Source organism: Pelmatolapia mariae, linkage group LG4 (assembly GCF_036321145.2).
Source record: "Pelmatolapia mariae isolate MD_Pm_ZW linkage group LG4, Pm_UMD_F_2, whole genome shotgun sequence".
Lineage (NCBI taxonomy): Eukaryota > Metazoa > Chordata > Actinopteri > Cichliformes > Cichlidae > Pelmatolapia > Pelmatolapia mariae.
In genome coordinates this window covers 31617536-31644563 of record NC_086230.1, presented here as the reverse complement: position 1 = coordinate 31644563, position 27028 = coordinate 31617536, and the positions used below count along the sequence as shown (strand labels likewise).

Here is a 27028-nt window from a genome sequence, read left to right as displayed (position 1 = left end):
ATGCCATGAAAACAGCAGTCTATTATAATGTATTTCTGATGTATTTTTTTTTTAGAGGATGTGTCTCATTTATAAGTAAACAATAACTTTGTAGGTTCTGTCCAGATGTTATATTTTGGTACAAAATCAGATTTCACTTGTTTTATTTAAGAATTAATATTTTTTTTATTCACTTTTTAATTTACTTTGTCAGGTGTGTGTGTGTGTTTGGAAGTGAAGTATTTTGGAAAAAAAATTGAAATTTTAAAAAATGAGAGGGGGAAAAAAAACAATAATAATGAGTTTTATTTTGTAGGTGTGACCGGAAGGTGAGGTGATTTCGCCGCTTTTTTTCAAACTTTATCCTCAACTTTGCTCAAATATGTTTTTTTTAAACATAATTAATTATTAATTAATCATTATTAGTTAATTAATATTCATTTCTGTAATAATTACGGAATTAAGGAAGGAAACTCCATTAATAATCGATTTTACTTTGTAGGTGTAAGCCGGAAGTTGAGCGCAGGTCTTACTTAAACCGCTGTGAGAGAAGTAGATATCGCTGTAAACTCTACTTTTCTCTTTTTTTTATAAAACATTACTGTTTAAAAGATGTGTAATAGCTGTATGTGTTTTTTTTTTTAGCAGTGAGTTTTATCTTAAAGTTAAAACAAACCGTTTAAAATCAGCTTTATTTTGAAGGTTTCGATCGGAAGCGGAGCGGCGGTATCACGTCAGAGGCCATGACCATGACGACAGGAGCGCGCGGCTCAGTGTGACAGATGTTGTTCGAGGAGAAACCGCTTTACTAAACTGGGAGACGAAGAAGAGGAGGAGGAGAGCGGGCCGTGTCTGGATCTGTTCCCGCGGAGGAGAAGCGGCGCTCACCGAAACATGTCCGGGGAAAAGGCGGCGGCGACTCCCTGCAGCAAGTTCCAGGCGAATATTTTTAATAAGAGCAAATGTCAGAACTGCTTCAAGTCCCGCGAGCTCCATCTGCTCAACGACCACGACCTGGAGCAGGTGAGTTCACGATCACCTCAGGTGCTCCTATCATAACGTTTAGCCACTTTTGTTTGGATTAGTGAGCTTTCTGGATAAAAAATGTTATCATTAAATCGCCAGATTTAGTCTAAAAACATGCAAATATTAAATATGAAGATGCTAACTTTAAGATTTCATTTTGGTTGATCAGTAAAAGAATCAGAAAAGGTCATATTTTGTTTTATTTTATCTCTGAAATGTTCGTGTTAGGGAGTCTATATAGTCAAAGTGTCCCATGTCTCCCAGAATATATAAAAGTCCCACATCAGCCTCCCTTTAAGTCGAAAGGTCCACAACAAAACTATAAACTATAAATAAAACTTTTTTTCCGTGGTCTTCGGCATAAAAATCAGACTTTTAAAGTTATTTAATCTTTATTTTACCAAAACAGCGGTTTATTTTTTATTACGTTTTTAATTAATGGATTTCTAGATTTACTATGTAACATATTCTATTTATTTATTTATTTTAACATGATTGTTTTATATTTCTTTACTTTTAGATTATATGGTATAATTTTATATAGCCTAAAATACTACAAATGTAAAAAACTTAAAAAGAAATGTTGACTTTAAGTTTTTAGTTCATTTTTAAACCATTTCATCAATGTTAGGAGCTGTGTCCAAATTAATAACTAAGGTAGGTGGTAAGGGATCGGGGTTTGTTTTATTATGTGAAAAATGCTTCCACAGCTATGATTCAGGAATGCAAAAATAGGGCTGGGTAATGAGTTTCCTAGGACAAGGGAGAAACAAAAATTGAAACTCTGCACCCAGAATAGATTAAAAGTCATGACTAATTCTGTGATTTCACCACCCAGCCACACTACAGTAACCTCCCTGCAGTCCCTTATCCCATTGTTCTGTAGAGTAGCAGTCTTTGGAAACCCAATATGTAAATGAACTCTGATTAAATTACATGATGTGATTAAGACTGATGCATCAATGCATAGGTAGTGTTTACTGTTAATTCTGTTAACTGTTATTCCAGTTAAAGGTGTGCTGTTAGGGTTGGTGCTTTGTATTTTGGGATCAATACTTATAAATAGTTACTAAGCAAATCTAGTGGAATAAAAGATGCCTTCACCCATAGTTGTAGTTTCATTTAATTCTGTTTATGAAGGAAAGACTGGGAATTCATTGGTTTTCTGTTACTTGTTCATTTTTTAAATGCATCAATCTGTCAAAAAAGCCTGAGGAAAAAATAAATTACATCATCTTTTTACCAGGCCTGCTTCAGCCCTGTGTACTTAGTGCTGAGTAAAACATGTCAGGACTGAAAACACGCTTATGAAGGCGAGGTGATGTAAGGAGGCGATAGTGACAGCCTCCTACATGCCTCACATTGTTCAAATATGCCATCACTTTGTGTCCCCCCTCCCGCCTGCTTTTGCTGGGCCCTGTAATTTCAACACCGTTCATCAAACCTGCAAACACCACACATGGTTTTCCAGTGACGCTGCAGGCTCAGAGAAAACCTCCTTGTTTTGCTGTAATTGTGGCACTTTTTCCCAGCGTTTTAATATTTAAAATGACTTTGAAAACAAAAGAACCCATGTGTCTGAGACAGGAGGAAGCACAAAGAATATAAATATGTTTATTTAATACTTTCGGGTCACCACAGCGGGTAGCTCACCACGTTTGATACAGCAGATTTTTTTTTCTTTTGGCTGGATGGGATTTGTGTCTCCCCATGGAATCAAAACCAGGGATCTTTCGCTTGTTAGGCGAATGTGTAAAGCATGGCATGAGTTAAAAGTGAAAACTAAGTACAACCTCACTTAGAGGGCAAACACCACCCAGGTGCTACTGATCAATGCTCAGACCCAAGAACTCCGTCTCAGTCTCTACAGGCCTCAGCTAGCAGGATAAATGTTCAAGTTTATGAGTGTAAAATTAGAAAGAGACTGAACAAGTGTGGATGGTTTGGAAGAGGTCCAGGATAAATGAAAATATCTGTAGGGCTTATGTTCGCAAAGCTTTCTGGAACAATGTTTTTAGACTGATGAGAGTAAAGAGGAGATGTTTGACCACAATGCACGCAACCAGTCTTATCATATCAACATATCAATGCCTCATACCAACTGTCAGCACAGTGGTGGAAGGATGAAGATTTGGGCACCTTGCATTCATTCAGTAGACTGTGAACTCCTCGGTATACCAACGTGTTCTAGAGTCAGATGTGAGGCCATCTGGGTGATTGAGCAGGAGAATGATCCTAAACACACCAAGATATCTGCAACAGAACAGCTGATAAAGAAAAGACTCAAGGTGGTGGAATAACTCAAAGTCCAGACCTCAAACTGACTGAGATTCTGTGGTCGGACCTGCAGACAGCTGAACGTAAAGCAGTGCTGCAAACCTTAATGAACTGAAGTGACATCGTAAAGAAGAGTGGGCCAGACGTCCCCCACAACCATGCAAGTCTGAGATATGTGTGATTCTGTTTTATTGTGAGGGTTTTGTGCAGCTCCTGAAAAATTACAAGGTTGTTTTTGTAAATTTAAACTAAAGTCTGAATAAGTTATTCTGTACTTTTACTGAAAATTACCAGGAGAAACACATCCCAGGCTGTTTATGTGCTTACATCTGACTTATGCTGTGGCACTGTTATTGCACTACAGTGCTGCTGAATGAGTTATTCTGTCTCATCAGAGAACAAGGACTGAAAATGCCCTTTGCTTTGCTCTGCTGCCTGTGAGCTGCAGTCTCTGATAAAACACTGTTAGGTACTTTTTATCTGTCAAATGTAAAAGGCTGATATTGCCGCCACCCTGCCGGCAGGGCGGGCAGGTGGGTAAAGTGGAAACCCAAGTTTCTGAATGTGATAACTCAAGAACGAAGTGACGTAGGAGTTTCAAATTAATACCATAGGTGTATCTATCAGGAGGCTGAGGGGTACCACTGAGCGCTGCCAGTGTTTTCTTTAATGTTCATAAATATCATTATTACACATTTTCTTGAACTATTGTGATATAGTTTTGTGGCTACCCATGCATCAGGTTATTGCTGCTAAAGGTGGTTCTACAAAGTGCCGAATCATTGATGTACTGTCACTCAGAAAAAAAGTTTAAAAAAAGCAACGTTGAGGGCAAGCGTGTTGTCAGGTGGACCTGCTGAGACGCTTTATATTTCTAAATTTTAAAAAAACCAAACAAACATGTGAATATTGAAACAGGATAAACAAAGAGCCCACAGATCCACGACGTAACAGAAGGTGTTTTTGGCGGGTTTGTACATGTTTCTGTTGTCAGACTACAGGTTCAAATCCCACAACAATAACAACAGGCATCAAATCCACACAGTTCAAAACACTGACTAATATATGACATCACTGTCCTGTCCTTCCAGGCCAAACCCATCTATGCAGGCTGGCTGTGTTTGGCTCCAGAGGGGACAGATTTTAACAACCCGATGCAGAGGTCACGGGTAGGTTAACTTTTTAAAAAACATATGAGTGTGGCATTAGTGTGATCCTGTGGTGATTTTAGTTTCCTGTCCTTCATTGTCAGAGATGGCAGCGGCGCTTCTTTATCCTGTACGAGGACGGCAGCCTGAGCTTCGCTCTGGATGAGCTGGTGAGAAACAGCACAGATACTAAAATTACAAACAAATGCAAACATAAAACATAACGCGGAGTGTACAGTAAGCCCCAGCCTGTGCATGCATCTGCATCTACTGTATGTTTTGTTGGGATCCAGAAGGCATCTTTAAGCCAGATGTTGTGCACACAACCACAGCAGATGATGTGGGCTTAGCCCGTCCTTTAATGCACACATCCCCCCTCTCTGTTTCTCTGTGATCCCCTTAAATCCCGTTCCCTTTCATTCCACACTTCACACCACAAACTGCTTTCTGTTTAGCGGCCATGAATCTGAAGTTTTAGTAAACATGACGTCTTAACTCGCTCTTTGACCCCTGGAGGAATAATTTGGATGTTCTGATTCTCCTGCAGCCCAGCACTTTGCCACAGGGGATGGTGAACGTGAACGTGTGCACAGACATCTTCGATGCAGAGCCCAGGACGGGCCAGAAGAACGCCCTCTGCATCGTCACCCCAGAGCAGGAAGTATTCATCCGTGGTGACAATAAAGACATCACTAATGGGTCGGTATAAAAACCTCAGAGTAGCATTAAAAAAAGAGATTGCTGACATGTGTGGGCACAAATGAGCAAAAAGGGAGAAGCTTTCTTGAAAACACAAGTTGAAAAAGAATAGAAAGCCTTTATTTTGAAAAGTTGGCATGTTAAAGCCCAGCGGTAATTTACTGTGACTAAGGGCTTTTATTCTGAAAATCTGACAGCCTTGAAGCATCTTCATTGCTTCCAGTATCTAACTACAGTCTTTTGTTGTGAAAACTGGACATATAAGTGCATTTTGATAAATTCGTCTAACTCAGGTCTTGTGTTTTATGCCAAACATAAGACTCGGGGGCCAAAATCAACCCAGTAAAAACTACAATCTGGCCCACTGGATGGCTATGGAAGGCCACCCAGACATTTAAATGCATTTTCATACATTTAATAAGTTCCTGTTTTTTCCATTTTTATCAGTAGGTTTTTTTTTTTGACAATTTAAGTCAAGAGACATGCTGACATATTTCTTTCATTTACTACAAAAGGATTTTTTATCATGTACAAAAACTGAAATACATTTTTGAAATTACTCTGCTTATTATTATATTAAGATGAAATGTGTAGTTAAACTTTATTACAATGAGAGAAAGGTCAGTTTCATTCCTCAAGATCAAATGAGTGTGACAACCCTGCTCTATCTAAATAGGGCTTCACATTTTGAAACTCTCAAATACCTGTTGTCATCCTGGTAGCTTTCTATACCTACTTGGAGGCTTTTATTTTGAAAAGAATTACATTTAGAGGTGTCCTGATGGCTTCCTGTAAAACCTGAACATAGCTGTATTTATCATGATAACCTTCTAAAACTAACTGTCTGGTTTTATTTGAGAAATCACATGCTTAAGGTAAAAGGGGGCTTTTATTTTGAAAATGTTAATATTATGAGACTGATTGTGGTATTTTTTTAATCATTAATGGGTGAGTATAAAGATTTAGTTGGCTGTTTGTGTCATGTTTTGTCTCCAGGTGGAGTGAGCAGCTGGCAGTTTATCTGCGAACTCACAAACAGAATCAGAAGAAGAAACGCAAAGTTGAGCCTGTGGCCAATCAGGTATTGTGCTCATGTGTTAAAGTGTCCAGTTTTTGTGTTCACGCATGCTGATTATGAGGCTTATTTCAGACAAGTTTATACCAAAGAATCAAGACTGGTCTTATTAAGATAAAAACCACAAATGTGCCAGTAAATGATCACCTGTCAGGAGACGTTTAGACGATACTTTCTCAGTGAAAACCTGAAAGAAACACCAAGGAAGAAACTTTCTGATGCCTTTGAAAGTTTCAACTTCATTTCCAAATGAAGAGAGAAAAAGAGTTTAGAGAGTTTAGAGAACTCTGAGTGAAATCAGAGGACTTCATGGTGACTTTCTAAAATATGTAACTGTAACAGTAAACCAGCTTTGCATGATTCACAGATCAAAATAATCCTTATTTATCTGAGTCTTAGCCTCAGTGCAGCCCCTCAGTTCATCCTCTGTTTGAAAATACTCTGAAATAATGTGTTTTAGCTCCTCCCCCTTTAAGCCAGCTTTCCTCCGATTGGCTGCCCCTCCTAAACAGCAGGTGGTTCGTGGATCTGTGGTCAGAAATTAGGCATATCCCCCCTCCATGACATCACAGAGACACAGTGACAAGAGTAGAAAACAGTGTCTAAAAAATTAGTGTTTAGAGCAGAATGAAGCATGAAGCATATGAGAACGTTTAAAGTGTCTGTTATTGTACAGAATCTGTGTGTTTTCAAACATGAATGAACTGTTAATTTACAGCCACATTATTGTACCTGTATTAATTTAATGTTAAAAGTGTGAATTTTCTTTGTCTCTCTAACAAACTTCAGGAGCCCAGTCCAGCAAAAATGGTAGCAACCGATCCGAGTTTTCCATCCTCGGGGAGGGACCGCCCAGAGCCCGGCCAGTGGCAGGAAGACCAGCGGGACGGGGGGCCAGATGTGACTCCCATCTGGACTGTCACGGACACCGAGCCTCTGGGCCCTGAGCGGACCCCTGCAGGTGCAGCGGAGGAAACCAAACAAACACACACACACACAGGCTTTCATGTCTATCAGCCAATCACAGCCGTTTCCTGTCCTCTCGCACCATCCTAACGTCCTGCAGATGTTCGCACACTCGCAGATTTTTATTTGTCCGTTTCGTTTAACCCTCCTCTAACCAGGCGTGCCGGCTGAGCGCTCACTCGCGGGCAGTCGCGGGAACGGGCTGGATGAGTTTCTGTTTTAACAGGAAGTGGAGTTACTTGGAGAGATGTGCAGGAAATCCTGCGCCTCTGACCTTCAGGCATCATAAAAGCCAAACAGCAGACATGAGCCCTCCAAGGTCTCTTAAACAAGTCCTAATGGGCTTGATGTTCGGCATAGGGCAGGTATTTTTCCCTGCTGGAGCTTCAGGCTGTGACAAAATGGACACGAGTGCCCATCTGGCATCAGGCTTATTGCATAGTCTGGAAAGGTCCCATAATGAAGGTCTGGATTAACTCCTGCTGACTCTGACTACAGGCTGCTTCATTAGAGAGATGGAGGCTAAACACAAAGCTCCCTCTGTCAGGATTCCCCTGCTTAACAGGCTCTCCTCTGGGGAACTCATCCAGTTTTTTAATTTCTTTTGCACATTTATCCCATTTCATTATGTTTTCAACATTTGGAGATTTCTAATGTTTACTGAAACAAACACATACTCAAATCCACCAAACACATCAGCTGAGATTTCAGTCAGTTGATTCTTTAACCTTCCAGTTTAAAAACTCTGCGTTTTTAGAAACAAATGCTTTTTAAATGGCTCTACAGATGCTCTCAACCATTTTTATGTTTTTTGAGACAAAAATAAGAGATCGTAAAACTTGACCGTTAGTTGTGCAGGTTCAGGGAATAATCAAATAAATAGTCAGCAGACTTATTGCTACAAATAAGGGTTAGCGGCAACCGTAAAATCATAATGGATCCACTTATTCTTAAATCAGCTTAAAAGGGAGTCTTCTACCTTTGCACTGAACAGATATCAGTTATGATGATGACGGCTTGTGGCTTGATTGTTTTGCCTGTCAATAAATGTTCAAGTATACTTATCAGTACATGCTGATGCTTTCTGTGTTTCCAGACTAGGCAAACAGGAATCCGATAAACCCGAGTTCAAACTTGTTGTTTCATATTGTTGACGTGTCAAAGTTCTTTTTTGTTTTTTACAGAGTGGATTTTCTTTTATGTCTTTAATAAAAAGTTGAAACGTTTGGTGAATGTGCAGTCCTGTGAAAAAAGTGCACCTCGTTTTTTGGCGGCCTGTAGAACCACCTTTACCAGCAACAAAACAATCGTTTTCTGTACGACTTTATCAGTCAGCAGAAAACGTGAACTTTGGTCCAGTCTTCTTTGCAGTGTGGCTTCAGTTTATGGAAGTTTGCAGTCCTTAATTTATGCACAGCTCTTTAAGGTTTTCAGTCAGGTTGGAGATTTGCTGCTGTGCTAAGGATCATTGTCCTGTTTCATTTGCTCCAAGCTTTAGCTGCCATACAGAACGCCTCACACTTGACTTTAGAATACTTTGGTTTACACAGGAGTTCATGATTGAGTCAGTGACTGCAGGGGGCCCAGGTCCCGTGGCCAAACATCTCCACATTGGCCTCACCTGTCCACATTACGTCGTTCTAGAAGTCGATGCAGCTTTGCCAACTAAACCATGCTGCTGCGGTTTTCTCCTGGCAACACTTCCAAACACGCCGCACCTGTTCAGTTGTTTTCTAATTGGACTGTCATGAACTTTAACCTTTAACATGCTGACAGAAGCCTGCAGAGTCTGAGATGGAGCTCTTGGATCTTTTACAGTTTCCCTGAGTATTGCCTGACCTTGGGGTGAATTTGCTCCACTCCTGGGAAAAACTGTCTTGAATGTTTTCCACCTGTGAATCTTTCTCACTGTCGAATGATGGATTTTTACAAAGGGCCTGATAACTCTTCCAACACTGAATGAGTAACATATATCCCCACAAAGCTTCCTAAGTTGAATACTTAATTAAGACCTGCACATTAGAGAAAATTTACTGACTTAAACTCGATGGGAAATCTTTGAAATCTGTCTTTTCTGCTTCTTTAGTCGGGCTTTGCTTTTATTTTTGCGCTTTCACAGTGTTGTCAGTGTTAACGGTCTCTTTGTATCATAGCAGCCAAAACAAAATGATTAATAGGCTGTCATACAGTAAACAGAGTACTTCTCTGTTGATGCTACCATAGCAACTTTACAGTATTAACTCTAAATGTGGGATTATCCTCTCCACAATGGGGAGGAAGCGAAAGCACCTGAACCATCTGCATGACTTTTTTTGCGTGTTTTTCCCAAGAGAAGCTGCTTTAAAGGCATAAAAAATAGACACAGAATGATCGGATTTAACTTTCTGCCTAATTCATTTGCTCATCGTGAAAAAAAAGAAATAACTTCATTCAGACGCAGCCAAAGGAAGGTTATTTCCATATGCAGAGCTGCCTGACTGACACAAATTATTACAGAAACTGCAAGGAAAGGTGGAGCTGGGGTGGAAGTGGGTTGCAAAGTGGCTTGAATGTGTAGCAGAAACTGTAGGAAGTCGAAAGCAGCTGAAAAAGTTGAAGAGAAGAAAGTGACAGATTTGTGTATTTGAGGGCCTGTTAAGGTACACTACACAGTTACTGTAGAGTGAAAATTTTAAGGGGCAGTGATTTTCCTTTCACCCTGTGTTGTATGGCTTATCGCACTGTTGAACTGATGTAGTGATGACAAGCTGATTAAAGTCTGAATATAAAGCATCAGTTTGACATTGTTCTTTTTATCAGAGTGGTAAAAAGCTGTGATTTTTGTTATTTTAAATGGTGCTGAATGAGGTAAAACACTGACGTGTTGGTGTTTCCTTAAAAGCCGGCAGGAGAAGGTTGGGATGAGTGAAATGATTTGTGGTTTGTGATTAAAGCTTGGCTGAGGTTTTATGGCAAAGGGACGCCTAATTTTGTGGACTTAAACCAAGCTGTGGTTTGATGTTCCTGCTCTCTGATGATCTAACAGTCTGAAACTTTTTTGTGTTGCGTTTTATCTCCAGGCAACGCCTCCTCCTACCTGTGCCTTGACCCCAGGGGCTCTCTGACCTCAGCCGGCTTCGGCGGCTCGGTCGGTTCTTCAGACTTGGCGGCCTCTGAAAGCTCCGACACCGGCAGAAACAACCGGCTGACTGAACCCAACGACATCCAAACATCAGCAAACAACAAGAACCAGAGGCAGGACTGGAGGTTAGAAGCGAAGCTGCTTCCTGCTCATTTTAAACATCTTATGATTACATAAATCTTCGTGTTTTGGAGCAAGCAGCTTTTTCTTTTCTTATTTATGTTTGTGTGGGTAACTCATCAGAGCCATTTAAAGTGCACTGGCAGAGGAGAAATGTGCAAGCAATTAGCACAAAGGACATCCAATGCCTCCCCCAGCATAAAGCCGAACAGGCATCACACACCGCTAAACGGCAGATCAAAGCCTCACGCTCTACCCCTCCATTAGAGATCTGACTGCTGCATTTTTATATTTAGCCAAGAGAAACCCTCCCAGCTTGTGCCCCAGCAGCATGCGAACGGGTCACGTGAGGAGAAATCATGTCAGCTCTTCGCTCTTGTTGCCTTTTTGGGAAACGAAAACACAAAATCCTTATCCCTCCCCCCCAAATAAGGTCAGAAATTCCAAAACGCTGGTGTAATTAGATATCCTCGGCATTGTTTCTCAGGACCTCAACACTGACAGTCTGCCTGCCAGTCAGGGAACGAACCTCAGTTTGAGGGCACAGAGGTGTCTGAACCCACCAAATCCTCACAGTCAGGAAGGAGTTAAAGAAACGGGCCTCTTATAAAAAGCCCCCACAGTGTGCTGGAAATGACAAGAAGAAACACTCAGTTCATTTCAGGTTCATCCAGGTTTACGTTCTTATTAAGATTCAAGGCTTCTGCCCAAAATCTTACCTTACTGGGTTCAACCAGGCTGGCGGGGGCACACCATCAACCCTCTGTAATGCTCACCGTGACGTACAGATGGACCAGAGGAGCTGTTTCAGCCTTTTTAGCTATTTTTAACACCTTTATTGTGACACAATAAAGGTGACACAGCCTCAAGTCTCCTTATCTATATGAATCACACAAGTCTGGGTTTATGTTTTAAAGTTCTTCTGTTTGGTGACTTTTGCCCCGATTTAATAGAAAAATGCCATTTTTGACCTTTTGAAATCCCGGAGGATGAATGTGAGCAGGAGAGCATCCACAGACTAGTGTAGGTTCCCGTTAAGGTCCTTGTACCTGAGTGGAAGGAGAATCTAATCAGCTCTTCCTGTTTTCCAGCAAAAACAGATTGGAGGCCACCGGGAAAGAGCAGGAAACGGGGGCATCCATGTCGCGGACGGGCAGGAGTGAGACTCGTACCAACAAACGAGAGGTGAGATGTAAAAACTGCTTCAAACTTAAGATGAACGGCTGTGACACAGAACCTGCATCTGTTTTCCTTTCTCTTTAAATGAGTGGTCAGTGTGAATGTCTGAAACTGTGAGCCCAAAAATCTGCGACGTCCAGCTTCTTTTACCCCATCTTCATCTTCAAGCGTGCTGAGTTTCATAAAATTTTTCAGGTCATGTCAAATATCCTCTAAATTCTAATAGAAAATTTTTTTTATTGGAGAGTGAAATCCTTCCAGCATGTTTCAGGTTTTCTGTGAGAAGCCCTCTTTAAAGTCAGTGATTAATGGGGCGTGTCGTTCAGTTTCTGCAGGTTTCTGCATGTTCATGCATTTATGAAACAGTACTCAATATTATGCAGTCATGTGAAAAAGAAAGTTTTCCCAGGACTCTGGAAAAAACTCAAGTCCTGAGACAAACAAAGTACATCCCAGTGTTCAGTAGCTTGTACAGTCACCTTTAGCAGGAGTAACTTCAAATAACAGTCTTTAACATCGCTGTGGAGGCATTTTGACCCGTTCTTCTTCCCACCACAGCATTTCAGTCAGAGTAAGGTCTGGACTTTGACCGGGACACTGCAGCACCTCCGTTCTTTTCCTTTTCAGCCAGTCTGCTGTAGATTTGCTGCTGAGTCACATCTGACTCTGATTATAAAGAGGAGCTCATCATCAACTCAGAGGCTGCAAGATGCCCAAATCGTCATCCCCCCACCACCGTGCTGACCGTGCCTGTGGGGTGTTTGGTTTACAGTTTAAAGATAGTGTCATCATTGATGTTATTTAATATGTTTGTAATACATTTGTCTCTTAATTTTATACCATGCTTTTCACCCGTGGAAGTGAAAATGGCATCACACTTCAAGGGTTTTCCTGATATTGAAAATCTAGTATCATAACAACCCTGGTTTACAAACACAGATCATTCTCTAAAACTAGTTTAACCATAAAGTTTCTTAATAGATAATGGGACGTATTTATCTCGTGGCCTTCCTGCGAAACTTCGCTGGCTTTGGGAGACAAAGAGAAAGATTCAGTTAAAATATCTGAGTGAGGTTTTCTTTCTTTGTTGTCAAACTGGGCGACGATATTTAGAACCTGGTCTATCCAGTTATTATTGGAGGAGGAAGACCTGAACAGGTCGTCAGTATCACAGGGGTAAGAGAGTGAAACACTCATAGTCCTGTGTGGACACAAACGCCACACAGGAAAAAAAACATACAGCCAGCCACTGGATTCAAACCCACAACCTTCTTCCTGTGAGGTGTGAGGGAATAAGATGTGATTAGAGGAATCGAGGAAAGAGGACTTCTCACTGCGCTCAGTTCAGAGATTTCTTTGTGGAGGGCTTCATATTCAGCTCATCTGTAAAACACCGCTGGGCTCTGGTCTCCGCTTTATAACCCACATTTTCTTTTTAACAATTCAAACGAATGTTTTTCATTTGAATCATGTTTAAAGTTAAAGGAATGCCCCTTTAAAAACAAAAAAGATGGTGTTCTTTAATAATTTTGGTAAATAAATGATGTTTTTGCCATGAGCGGGCAGCCGTACTGACCGCTGACCACTGTAATAGTCAGTATAGAGACAGAGAGCGTTGTGAACTGGTGACGGCACAGACAGACGGAAACATCCAAAAATTAGAAAACTAAAGATAAGAACAAACACAGAGACAGTTTTGTTATGTAATGTGTAACTGGGAGGTTGGTTTCACATTATTACAAAAGAGGCCGGCCTATTTTTAACCCGGTGAGAAAAGAGCCCAGAGCGAACAATAAACAACAAGATGAGAACAATTCTTGGTGAAATCGTTTATTGTGGTGAGGCTGCGCAGGAGCACAGAGCTTATAATAAAAACGTGATTGAGAAAATAAAATTTTAAGTCCTTCAACGCCGGCATCCAACAATTAAAAACCCGCTTCCTGCCTGTGGTCGTTGGCTAACCGTGAACAGGTAATGATTAATCCTAGCGTGGGTTTGCCGTGATTCAGACCAGCCGTCGTATCCAGCTGTGCTCAGGCTGCACCGGGCCGGGCCGTGAGGTTGGACTGGTTTGAACATGACTCAGGCAGCAGCCAGGTGTTATCCATGAAAGATGTCACTCTGAGGCCGAAGCTCCGGCCTGATCAAACGCTGCCAGAGTTAGACGGAGAGTTAGGAAATCTCCCAAATTACAGTCTGAGGCTGTTTGCTTCAGTCTGTCAGTGTGGGTGTAAACAACCCGAGGACCTGTTCAGGTCTTCAGAGCGCTCTTTCGGTCTAAGCCGGTGATGAGAGCGTGGCGTGAAACGCGTGGACGAGCCGGTCGGGCCGTGTCCGGGCATGACTTTCTTCCAGCGTGAGCGAGCGCATGTGTCGGCAGGTGGGAGGGAGGCTGGTGATTCACTGTGAGCAGAACTGGTTTTGATGCCCTGAAGCAGTTCAGACGCCATTCCTCTTTATTTTCCAGGGATTCGGAATAAACCAATTAAATGTGAGGACCCGAGGCGCTCGGGGATTCTTCGCGAGTCTCTCGAAGTGCTGCTGACGGGCTGAAGAAACACATGATGTCATGTATTTACTGATAAACTCGGAGGAATGAGCGCCTCCCGGTTTCCAAGCGCACATCTGTTTGTGAACGCTAGTCAGTGTGTCAGGGCTAGACCCCGGTGATTAAGGAGGTGAGCAAACCCCAGCAGGAGTCTGTGTGACGGCAAAACACAAACATTCCCATGGATGATACTTAAAGCGAGATCACCTGTTAAACTGGGCTCACTGTAGTAAATATCCAGAAATGTTTTCAGGATTTTCTGTTTCTGAAAGGAAGGTTTAGTAGTTCAGATTCCTCCAGATGAGCCAGAGAAGCAGATTTAAGGGAGAATCCATTAAACGAAGCAGGAGAGGCCTGTGGGCAGCGTGTTGTGCAGCACACGTGAGATTAACTCGCTGTTTCACAGAGGGACCAAGAACCGAGCAGCAACCTTCAGCCAAAAGCTGGCCCTCCTCTCATGTCCACCTGAGGCATTAGCCTTACGGCACATGAGATCCCCGCTGAGTTACACCGGCACTGGAGCTCACTGGTGTCTGCTAATTCAAGTCAACTGTGTTTGTGTTGTTGGTGCCTCTAAATTTATTTATGACTCATAACATGGCTCGCTTTGTGTGCTGACTGTGCAAGAAGTCTGTGTTTGTGCATTGCACACATAAAGTTTAGCTGACAACTTTCCTCTCCATCCTCACATCCAAAAATGGTCACACATGGCTTCACATTTCTAAGCGGCTTCACTGCCACCCCACCCCACCCCCCAACCGGCTGAGGTCTACCCCACCTGGGACAGGTGTCTCTGAACCAGTAAAAAAACCGGATGAATGGATTTTATAACGGTGGTACTAAACACAGTCAGTGTTTAATCAACATCCCTGTCAAACCGTCAAAACCTCAGACTGCCGTCTCCAGGCAGGTTTTTTTTTTTTTAATCCCTCAGCTGTAAAAGACTGATGGGTTTGGTTGTCACCCTGCTGGGCCGGTGGGGAGGTGACATGGGCACTCAAGTTTGAGAACTTCTGTGTGAAGTTTGTGTGTTCCCCCGAGGCCTGTTTGGGCTCTCTCCGGGTACTCCGACTTCCTGTTGCAGCTCAAAGATGTACACGTTGGATTAGCTGGTGATCTTTTTTAAATTGGCCGTGTACAGTGAGTGGCGGTGTGAGTAAACAGTGTGAGTGCATTACATTAGTCTGCTTCCTTCAGCTCTTTATTTTAGTTTGTTCGCTCCTTTCACAGTAAATCCTCGTTTTCAGCGGCCGGAGCTGCTGCAGAAACATTGTTAAATCACAGATGGTCGTCTCAGTGGCCGCGGTTAATCTTTGATTAAACGCACTCTCCTTTTCCAGAGGATTTACTTTTTAAATACAGCAGCAGCAGCAGCAGAATATTTAGGCCCACGCGTTCATTTATGTGTCTTTGGGTGCGTTTGTTTTTCTAGCCAGGAGAAGGTCAAAAGAGCCTGTCTGGAGATTCTCGAGTCAGCCTCTTCTTCTTCTTCTTCTTCCTCACTTCCTCCCCCTCGGCTTTGGGCGGCCTTCAGGGAACAGAGGTGCGGCTCTGTCTGCAGTCAGAGCTCCGCGGTCCTCCGTGTGTCGGGGCTTTGGATACTTTTCAATATAAATGCCAGGAAAAAAAAACACAAAGAATGTTTTGTTGTGATTAAACTGGACATTTTTCCCCTTTAAAGTGGTTATATAAGGAAGAAGAATGAATCTTTTGAACAGCGGAGGCTCAAGTAAACAAAAAAAGGGGACCCTTGTTTCACTTAATGCGTGTAATCCAGAGTCTGATACGTGCTGTTAGAGCCGGCATGAAATCTGATCATAACAGGCGTGCGGCAATCTCACTCTCAGTTTTGGAGCATCATTTTGAAAGGTAAGACAAAAGCTGCAGAGTCCCGGGGATTATTTATCCTCTAAAACCTTTTTCATGCATTCCACGGTCAGACCCGCTTCAGTGAGTGAGAGTTTAACAGGCAGTGGAGAAAAGCCCGCCGGGCTCCCCGTGGTGCTCTGCGGCGGGCCTAATCCTCACAGCTGACGTCTGTGCCAAGCGTCCAGACTATCGGTTACTCTGGTTGGTGGAATGCAGGCAGCACATGCAAACAGCCTCCGTCCTGATTGAGGAAACACGTCACGTCTTCTCATCAGTGAAAGCCTTCCTGTGAGGGAAGTTCTCATAAGTTTAGGGTTTAATTTGGGCTTCTTTTTTTTCCTTCTGTAGAAACTTCAGTCGTGTGGAGATTCGTCCTCTCTCGTTGCCCCCCCTCCCCAGAGAAGAGCCAAGTCTCTGGACCGCAGGACATCAGACACGGCCATGACGGTGAGCCACTGATCCGGGGGCAGTTTCAGCCTCGAAGTTTCCAGAAGTGACTCTAAGCACGCTAGCACAACTTTTTACTCATACCTGATACTGATTATTGATCTGATCCCAGCAGAAAGCTGAGGTAGAGACCATCCTCTTACCTGTAAGGAAACATCAGGGGAAGCATCGTCTGTTCTGACCTTTTCAGGCACGTTTAAACTCGCTTTGACCAAAAACGTTTGCAAACACACAGAGAGAAGCTGTTGGTGGAGCAGGTGTGACATACCTCCAACTGCTGAAACTCTACTCTGCTGACCTGTGGCATAATAAACACAGTCCCACAGATCAGTCAGGCTCAGACTGATATCTGATTCAAACATCAGATGGTGTGGAGCTCCCCCCTCCTACCCAGCCCTCAGTTTTGCAAATGCAAATACTACAGTACTGCATTTGCCCTCTTACTGATTTCTCAGGGAATAAATATCGATCTAAAGCTACCTGGGCCTGTCTGTAGAAGTAACTGCCACCCAAATGTGCCACTTTTGGCAAGCCGTGCAACCAAGTGTTTGTGATAAAAAAACATCTCAGTCTTACTAAACTCCAAAACCTTCATTTTGTTTTTGTTTTTTGAGCACGATGGGCAAGTCATCCAGGTCCTGAAGGAGCAAAACAGCCCCAGACCATCACACTACCACCACCATGTTTGGCTGTTGGTGCTGAATGTTGTGTTAGCTTTACGCCAGACGTAACGGCAGTCAACTCAACTCGTTAGTCCACAGAATTTTTCCCAAAAGTCTTGGGGATCGTCCAGACGTTTTTGGGCAAAAGAAAAACAAACCTTTGTTTCTTTTTGGTCAGCAGTGGTTTCCTCCTTTCAACTCTCCCATGGATGCTATTTCTGCCCAGTTTCTTTCTGAATGTTGAATAATGAACTCTGACTTTAACTGAGCCATGTGAGACCTGCAGTCCTTTAAATGTTGTTCTGGATGCTTTTGTCTCTTGGAATAATTTTGATAGGCCGGCCAATCCTGGGAACGTTCACCGCTGTTCCAAGTTTTGTCTCTCACCATGGTTCACTGGAGTCCCACAGCCTTAGACATGGCTTTGTAACCCTTTAAGACTGATAGATGTCAGTGACTTTGTTTCTAGAGATCGCGGCTTAATGTGCTGCTTTTTGTCAGACAGGTTTATTTAAGTGATTTCTTGATCCAGCCGGTCTGACAGTGTGGCCGAGTGTGGCTCATGAAATTGAAGTCAGCTTTTCAAATCATTTAAAAACTGCATTTTGTATTTACTCGGTTTGTCTTTGTCTAGTATTAAAATTTATCACATAAGTAAACTACTGGTCAAAAATGATGGAAGCAACAAACAGTCTCAGCTCTTCTCTTTTCTGTGTGTTTTATTCAAACTTTGTATTTTTTATCTTCTGTACAGCCAGACTTGTTAAACTTCAAGAAAGGCTGGATGGTCAAACTGGATGAAAATGACCAGGTAAACATTTTAAAGTAATCCAAATCTGGCTGTTTCAGGTTGTGGTGATGATTTAAAGGATCTTACCAGCCTGTGTGAAATGTACTTTGCTTCCCTCTAGTGGAAGAAATATTGGTTTGTGTTGTCGACTGACAGTCTGAGATACTACAAGGACTCGACGGCTGAGGAGGTACTTTAAACCCGGCTTCATAAAGTAGAATATAAACAGTTTTTGTGCATTTCCAGATCTTCATGACGTTTTCTTTCGTCTCCTCACAGGCCTCAGATCTGGAAGGAGAGATCAACCTAATGAAGTGTTACAATGTGTCTGAGTACCAGGTGCAAAGAAACTACGGCTTTCAGATCCACGTAAGTCTTCGCTTCTGCATGTCATCACTTCATGTTCTGCTCTAAAGATGGAGGTTAGTCACGTGTTTTTATGTCGCAGACTCCGAAGGGCGTCTTCACGCTTTCGGCGATGACCGCGGGGATACGAAAGAACTGGATCCAGGCGCTGATGAAGAACGTCCATCCGGCAAACGCCCCTGATGTGACCAGGTGATCAAATCAAATCAAACAGGTTTTGTGCAGGTTGTGCAGTTTAAAGTGTTTACAGGTGATTTAAAGATGAGATAAAAGTAGATGAAAAATAAGCTGAAGCTAAAATAAAACGTTGACGTACTAAAAGCACTTAAATGATAATAAAAATGATTGATTATTCTTTTTAAATTTTAAATCATCCTGTTCTCAGTTTACCTGGCCAGCACATTCCCTGCAGCCCACCTGAGGTCCTCCCCAAACCAGACGTGACTCAGGACTCTCCCTCGGCCGACGTCTCCTCGGAGAGCGACCCTCACCCCAAAGCCGGCAGCGTGACGGAAAGACGGCGCGAAGGCCGCTACAAAACCTTTGACTGGGCTGAATTCAAGCCTGAGAGCGAGCCGGCGGTGGACGCCGATCCACAGAAATCCCCCTGCTCGCTGGAGCTGGGTGACCTGGAGCGGAGGAAGCGGCGCGAGGAGAGGAGGAGGAGGTATGAGAAGATGCTCGGCTTCTCTCTGCTAGAAAAGGACGGCAGCGTCCGATCGCTGAGTCCGAAATCGCAGCAGAGAATGGAGGAGGAGATGGAGGCGTGCTGGAAGCAGGTGGAGAAGACAATGTTCAGACTGGAGAGGACGGTCCCGCTGTTTTCTGACGGGAGAGATGCAGAGGAGATGGAGAAGGTGCTGCAGAGCTACAGGAAGGCGGTGAGTGGACTTTCAGTTTTAAAGAAGCATGACCAGAAATAAATGATAAGTTGTCTCAGAGTCTGTTGATGTGTAAGTTAAACCATAAAAACAGGTAATTATGCAGATATGTGAAGGCCAGAAATTATTGCAAGTATAACTTTAATTGACACAGTTGATTCTTTTGTGTTTGTGTTTGCTCACAGGGAAAATACAATCAGTTTGTCTGTTTCTTTTCGATACATGTATAAAATGAAAAGTAAGGCTCACCTGATGGAGGGTGTGTGAGGCTGTGTAGATTAACTCTTTGTGTACTTTGTGTTATTGGAGGTGGAAGATCTGAAGGTTCAGTTGGAGGAGTCGGAGCATCGACGACTGGAACTGGAAACTCAGCTCAGCGCAGAAAGATTTCAAAATCAGCAGGTGTGAGAAAGCAACTTTTATCTCAGACACTCTTTGGTGTTTGATGTTTGGTGTGTTTGACTGACTTTGATTGTTTCAGTCGGGTTTCTGTAGTTTTATGACCTTTTTTTTTTTTCAGCTGGATTCTCCCGTCAGTCCTGAAGCTGATTTTTACACATCAGATATGAAAGAAAAGCTACTCAAAGACCCAACGAAGAGCCTAAAGGAGGCGTACAGAGAGCTCCTGCAGCAGCAGAACATCATCAGACAGAACATGAAGGAGCAGCTCGGCCAGGAAACACCTTCACCAACACCACAGCTGCCCAGCATCTGGCTCTGCGATACAGGGGGCGAGCTCCAAGAACTGGAGGATTTATTATCTGAGACAGCGGCCTCACCTTTACTGTCACCTGCATCAGAGATCCAACACTCTCAGAGTGAGGGAATGAGCTTCGATGACAGGACAGCCGACCTCCAGGACCAGCTGGATGCAGACACCCGTCAGCTGTTTCCTGGCTCAGAGACACAGGTGGATAAGTTCGGCTCGTGGGCCCATGAGCTCACAGAGGGAGACGAGTCCCAGCTGAAGCAGGTGACTCCTGATCAGGTGACCCTGGGGAAGCTTTCCCTGGAGGTGGAGCTGCTCACGAGCCAGAACGAGGCTCTGAACCAGCGCAACCAAGAGATGCTGAACCAGCTGACCGAGGCAGACCGCGAGATCGAAAGGCTGAAGGCGGAGCTCAGCAGCAGGTACTCAGAGCCCCGTGACCTCCCTGAGGTGGAGCAGCAGGGGAAGACCAGGGTGGAAGATCTGGAGATGGAGCTGAACTTGAAGAACCAGGAGCTCCAGGAGGCCCAGACGCTGATCAGTTCCCTGGAGGAGACCCTGAGGGAGACGGAGGTGCTGCTGCAGCTGAGCGACCCGGTAGGAGAGGATGAAAACAAGAAGAGGGCCGAGAAACCGGAGGGATACCTGCTGCGGTGTTTCGAAGCGACCGAGGCCAAGCTGACAGAGCTGGAGAGACAGCTCGACCAATCAGAGCTGAACTGCAGGGAGCTGCAGGAAGCGGAGAAACTTTCCTGCCAACGAGCGGCGGAGGCGGAGGCTGACATCAGGAGGCTGAATGAGGAGTTAGAGAAGGAGAGGCTGAAAGGAGACAGAAGTGTTTCTACTGAAGAAAAGACCCAGAAGGTGATCGAGGGGATGGTCGCAAGGCTGAGCGCTCTGGGGAGACTTTTAGAGGTGATGGACACGTTGGAAGGAGGTGAGGTGGAGGAGGGGGAGGGGAGTCCTGCTGTGGTGAGCCAGCTGGAGTGGGAGGAAGCTTTTTGGAGTTTGCTGCTGAAGAAACTGAAGGAGGATCCGTCCAAGCTGATCGAGCCCGCAGATGTGCGGGTCGGCGAGGCAGCAGAACAGATGGTGCTGGAGACACGAATGCTGCTCATAGGCCACCGTCTGCTTCAGACCGAGCAGGCGGCGCAGGAAGGCAGAGAGGGCAGACGCGAGGGCGAGGCTAACGATATAGCATTGGAAACCACGAAGACGGAGGAGGAGAGCGGCACCTTTGATTTGAGTGACTTTGAGTGTTTCAAAGCCGTCACACAGATTAAAATCTCTCTGCTGGACCAGCTCGCTGCCTCCCTCAGCGCCGCCGGCGCCGTGCACGACGAACTCCAGCCGACAGCAGACAGACTGTATGTGTTTCACTCTTCAGATCATCCCTGGATAGCGTTGTTCATTCACTCCGCGGCGACTGAAGCACTTTACTGCCATCGATTGTGCAGGCTTTGGGCTAAATACGCCAACTGCTCAAAATGCGCCAAACTCTGGGAGGAGAACGAGGACCTCAAAGCAAAACTTTCAAACCTTGAACAACAACGCACGTCGAAGATGAACGCAGGCTGCCAGACTGATGAGATTTACCTCCAGGATGCGGAGCCTCAGAGCGCAGAGGAGAGTGAAGAAGAGGAGGAGGAATTGATAGATGAGATGGAAATCCCACAGAAGGTCTCAGATGAAAGCTTAGAGGAGAGCGATGAACCAGATGGAAACGTGGAGCTGATTTCAGCTCTGAGAAGAAAGGTGGAGGAGCTGGAGGAGCGGCTGACGGTCTCTGAGGACAAAATGAGTTTGGTGCAGCTACAGCACGAGAAAGAGACGGAGAAGCTGAAGGTAGGTGCCGCTTTCATCCACTTTTGTTTGACTTCCTGTCACGAGCTTTGTGTGTGACCTGTGTGAGCGTCTGCTGTGCCCGCAGGTCACCTGCGAGCGTGGACTCGCCTCCATGGAGGAATCTCACCTGAAGGTGGTTGAGGAGCTGCAGCGTCGACACAAACAGGAAGTGGAGCGCCTCCTGGTGGACAGGGACAGACTATTAGAGGAGGAGAGTGCTGCTACTGCAACAGGTGAGGGAAACCGCCCAGTAAGAGATGAGGCGTTGCCCAAAATCGATTCAGTTTCAAATATTCAGACCTCCTCCTCTTCCTCTCAGCGATCGAAGCCATCAAAAACGCTCACCGCCTGGAGCTGCAAAGAGAGGTGCAGAGGAGATGTGAGTTCGAGAACAGCAATGGGCTCTCAAACCTGGAGGAAGTCCACAGGCAGCACAGGTACATGAGCATCCCAGCAGGTTTTACAAGACAGAAGGGAAACACTGGAGTTAAACCAAAATGTCATTCTGGAAAAATCATCACCGCAGGCCGGCGTCAGGACAAAGAACAGACTGTCGATTCTGGTGGTCAAAGATGTTTTTTACAGGGAGAACAAAAGCACCTGCAGCTCACAGCTCTGTGCCAGAATCCACAGGAAACCTTTTCCCCACCAACACGGTACCGGTGCAGAGCCTGAAGTGAACTGGCTGGCAAATTCTGGCAAATGTTTTAAATCCCATGATATTTTTTTCAACAATCAGAGCCCGAAAAAATCCTACCTGCCCTCCTCTGTGAAGGCAGGTAGGAGGTGCTCGTACATAACATAGAACATGTAAATCACAGCAGGCTCTCATACCTCATATCTCAGTTTTCTTAATCAGTCTATTTTCTGATGGAAATGAGTGAAACTGGATCCAGACTGGGAACCAGCACCTTGTCATAACCGCTGCAGTTGAGTGGGAAGCAGCAGTGATAAGAATTGGCACCTTTGTCTGCTCCTCTGCATCAAAAGGAGCAAGCTGAGGTGTTTCAGGCATGTGATCAGGATGCCAGTGAGGGGTTTTGGACAGTCTGTCAGCTGGTCTGGGAACACCTCGGTGTGCCGACAGGAGAGCTGAACAGAGAAAATGCGGATAGGTTGTGACTCTCAGTGTGTGTCTTTGCAGTGAGGAGCTGGCCTCCTGCCAGCGGGAGCTCGAGGTTTTATCGCAGCAGTTTTCTCTGAAGTGTCTGGAGAACGGACATCTGGTCCAGGCTCTGGACGCCGAGAGGAAGGCCCTGTGCCAGTGCCAGCAGGAAAACCAGGACCTGAGGACCAGAAACCAGGTGAGACGCACAATGAAGGCTGGTTTTTTTTTTTTTTGTTTGTTTTCTGTCTGTCCCATTTGGTTCTTTAGCCGTCAGAATTGTTGTCTGAAGACCAACAAGGATACCAAATGGATTTATTTTGCCAAATGGATCATCATGGCATTGCCGTATTGGTCCATTTGATCAACTTTTGTTGTTATTATTTATTTTATTTTCAGTTGTTACAGATGAGACAGACATGATTGGGGGATAGGAAAGGGAGAAAGAAAGAGAGGAAGGAAAAGAAAAACAGAAGGGAAGAGGGACAGTGAGAAAGGGCACTGACAAAGACAAAGAGAAAAAAAAAAAAATCTCCTGGATCACCTGTTGAGAGAAAAAGAAGAGAAAACAAGCAAAAAAAAAAAACAAAGCAACATACTAAACACAACACCATCCCGTTAATCTAGCTAAGTGTGAACAGCAATAAATACTAAATATTGAATGTTGTTGTGCAGCACAGACAGCGCACAATGTGCTTTGAAGTAGCAGCTAAGAAAGGTGTAGTTTATGTCTACGAACAGTGAACACCCGTGTGCACACCTGTGTGGATCAGCGCGCTTGTATACAGAAGGTTTCCCCATGTAACGGTCTGCTAGAGGGTGTGGAGGGCCATAGCCCCGTCCCCCAGGGCATGAAGCAGGCATGGAGGAGATCCAGGCTCCAGACATCCAGGGACCCCAGAGTGCGAGAGCCCAAGGAGTACCACCGGAGGGGCATCCGTGCCACCCTCCTGGGAAGGGCTGAGGAGATCCCCAGACGAGGGGTCACCCAGTAGCCACGGAGCAGAAGCCAGAGGGGGCTGCACTGGCGCGCCCGCCGGCTCTGCCGGCAGCCAGCTGTGCCAGAGTGAACAGAGCTGCAGGCCCCGAGGCCGGAGGTTCGAGGGCCCCCTTTGCCCTGGAAGAGGCCTGACCGAGCGACAGGCACCAGGCGCCGCCAATTAGCCACCGGGAGTGAGCTGGTGTATACCTGAGCGCCCAGCCCCGGACACCAAGAACCACCAATGCACCAACCCCTGAGTGCATCAGTTACCGGCAGGGAGTGTGGTGAGGGGAGATAGGCCTCCACACTTTGGAGGGCCTGGGTGTTCCCAGGGAGGTGGAGTCTAAGACCTGACCTGACATATAAACACAGACAAACAGGCACACACAGACACAAACATGCATTCCCACCCTCATGCACACATATACAAACACTCAGCACTCATCCAACGTAGGAATAGACATATATGCACATGTACACACAATCGCACTCCCCAAACATACTCTATACCCCGGGTCCAGGTACCCTCGCCCCCAGAGGGGGAAACAGCACCCAGACCCAAGAGATGTGACCCTTTCCCCTGGGGTGGAGGCAAGCAGACCGCCCCAGGCCTCGCAGAAGCAGGGAGGCCAATCTGTCAGCCAACACCTCCTCCCAGCCCCCCGCCCCGATGGCTGGCAGAGAACGGGGGTGTGGGAAGACCCCATACCTCCCTCCTCCTGCTCATGTGTAGTGTTGCTGCGTGTTGTTCTAAAGTGCATTTAAAACAGGGGAGGGCATGGTGCTGCTGCCAGAGAGCAGCAGGTGTTAGCACGGCCCCTCCCGAGAACCCTCAATGTCTACATGGATTTAAAATTGAGAGGTGGGCACCGGTGCCAGAGGTAAGGTTGAATACACAGACCGTCCACTGGACGCCGTTAACGTGGTCACCCTCAAGGCCCTATATATATGTGTGTGTTATGAGAGTGTGAATAATGTGGATGTCTAAGTTGTGGAATAAAATTGAGGCACAGGTGGCCAGAAGGGGACAGAGGGGGGGGATGTCTCCCCTGCACCCTGGTGACACACCCACACCCCAAGGCCCTACCTGTGTGGGTGGGTGTGGTGGAGCGGGAAGAGGGAGGCAGCCGGGGATGGGGAGGAAAAGAAAGGAGGGGCAAGATGCTCCTCCCTAGGGCCAGCTCCATGAAGGCTGTTAACGGCTTCTTCTGACATCCTGAAATTTAAAGACAGTTATGAAGACTTTCGATACGATTACAGCTCAGTTCAGATCACTCTCATTTTCCTCTGCAGCTTTCTGATTTAGCGTCTAAGTCTGCGGCCGCCATCGTAAAAATCTCCACATGACGATTGTTCTCTGTTTAGTTCCATTTATGCAGCCTTTGTTTACACTTTGGTGAAACACTAATCAGGATAATTCAGTGTTTTTACTGTTCCCAAGTAGATTTGTGGACTTTTGTACTTGGATCATGTCAGAAATCATTCATTGTTTGAGTGTTTGTGGCTTTACAATCTTTTCATGCACGCACATTAAAAAGCTGAGCTGTTGTTGACTGTGAATAAGAGCTGCAGGACTCAAAAAACAGGCGAAAGATATTCACAGAGTCCAGTGAGACCAGAGGTGCGAGCTCGACTGTCGCTGTGGGGGTTTAAACATGTTTCCAAATACTTTTAAAAAAGTGTTTTTGAGGTCAGAGGTAAAGCAGCTTGATCGTTTCTCCTATTTTTCACTTTTACTTGTTCAGGAGCTGAGCGGCCACCTGGCAGCAGAGATCACCAGACTGTGCATGCTCGCCAAACAGGACGCTCTGCCGCTCAGTCAGGGGATGGACGTGTACGAGATGGAGGTGAGTTTGGCTACTGCATGGTCATCGAGAGGATTTTGGGGGATTCTAACGTTCTACCACAAACAAAGCCACCACGGCTTTATTTCCAGCATTCAAAGTTATTAAAAAGGACTGAGTAAGAAGAAGTCCCACCCTCTATTTTGCTGTCCAAATAGAGGGGCAGCCAATCAAAAGAAGGCTTGCATAAAGGTGGGTGGCTTTAAAAGAAAGAGGAGCTCAGAGAGAGGATGAACCTGAGGCTGCACCAAGGCCCAGGATCAGATAAATAAGGATTATTTTGAACTGTGAGTCATGCAAAGCTACTCTGGAGCTGGTGTCAACTTTCAGCATGTGATACCCTCTGGCTCCATCAACACAAACTGCAGTAAAAACTGAAATTACACCCACTCTGGTGATTCCACATAAAGAATGATGGTTTTTCATGATTGGCTCACAAGTACGATATGTAAACTATGTAAATGTGCTCGTGAGCCGACTCAAAGGTTAAAAACACATTTCATTTCAGATCACGCTGCGAGTGAAGGAGTCTGAGGTCCAGTGTCTGAAGCAGGAGATCACGTCTCTGAAGGACGAGCTGCAGTCGGCTCAAAGGGTGAGTTTCACAGCAGCTGCACTAATAATACAAATATTACTAATAATAATACTGTAATCTGCTAGTTAACCAGTCCGTGCTGCAGAGTTTCATCTGTTTTTAAACCTCAGTGTTTGATTTTGAGAACTGAAGGAGTGCTTGAGCCTGAACAGCTCATACTATCAGACTAAATAAGCAGATAATGTTGCTTCCACCAGGGCGGGGCTTCCAAACATTAGCTGTAGTCACGATCTGTGTACAGGTGACTTACTTGCAGGGTTCGAGTGTGTTAATTGGGACTGAGTGTGATCTGTGCCTGGAGTCGATCGAATCGAGTGGACAAAACAGCTAAATAAACCAGATTTTGGTTTTTTTTGGTGTGACAGGACAAGAGGAATGCGACAAAGAAGTACAAGGAGATGTACACGGAGCTGAGCATCGTTCGGGCAAAAGCGGAGCGAGAGGCAGACGAGCTGAGAGAAAACCTGAGGCTGGCTCATCAGGCACTGGGACGGACGTCGCCGTGACGACTTGTCAGTTTTATTTCCTCGTTATATGACACCTCACCCCACAGTTTACTTCAGATTTTTATAGAGATAAAGATGTTTTTACTGCTTTAACCTTTCTGACACTGAATCTGTGATGCGTTTGTATTTGCTGAATATTACCATATAAAAAAACTGTAAAATATTTGTTTTGTTGTTTGTTATTTTAAAAAAATATTTTAAATTAAACTCCTTTTCTGGCTGATACAGCTGCACTGTAATTTATATTTGTATTCAGGCTTTAACACTGCAGTGTTTTTATTGTAAAACT

The 27028-nt window shown here is 44.8% G+C and overlaps 1 protein-coding gene across 1 annotated transcript; it reads left to right on the top strand.

Annotated features, from left to right (window-relative positions):
- Window positions 1-772: 772 nt before the first annotated feature.
- LOC134626527 (myosin phosphatase Rho-interacting protein-like) lies at window positions 773-27028 on the top strand. The gene is made up of 22 exons (XM_063472429.1): window positions 773-1002; window positions 4374-4451; window positions 4535-4600; window positions 4978-5129; window positions 6126-6210; window positions 6994-7165; window positions 10230-10416; window positions 11503-11596; window positions 16356-16454; window positions 17871-17927; window positions 18028-18096; window positions 18186-18275; window positions 18355-18464; window positions 18658-19153; window positions 19463-19555; window positions 19674-21707; window positions 21793-21940; window positions 22027-22144; window positions 22852-23011; window positions 25540-25641; window positions 26147-26233; window positions 26599-27028. Exons 1-22 carry the CDS (start codon window positions 874-876, stop codon window positions 26737-26739), a joined length of 4767 nt encoding a protein of 1588 aa, XP_063328499.1. The 5' UTR covers window positions 773-873; the 3' UTR covers window positions 26740-27028.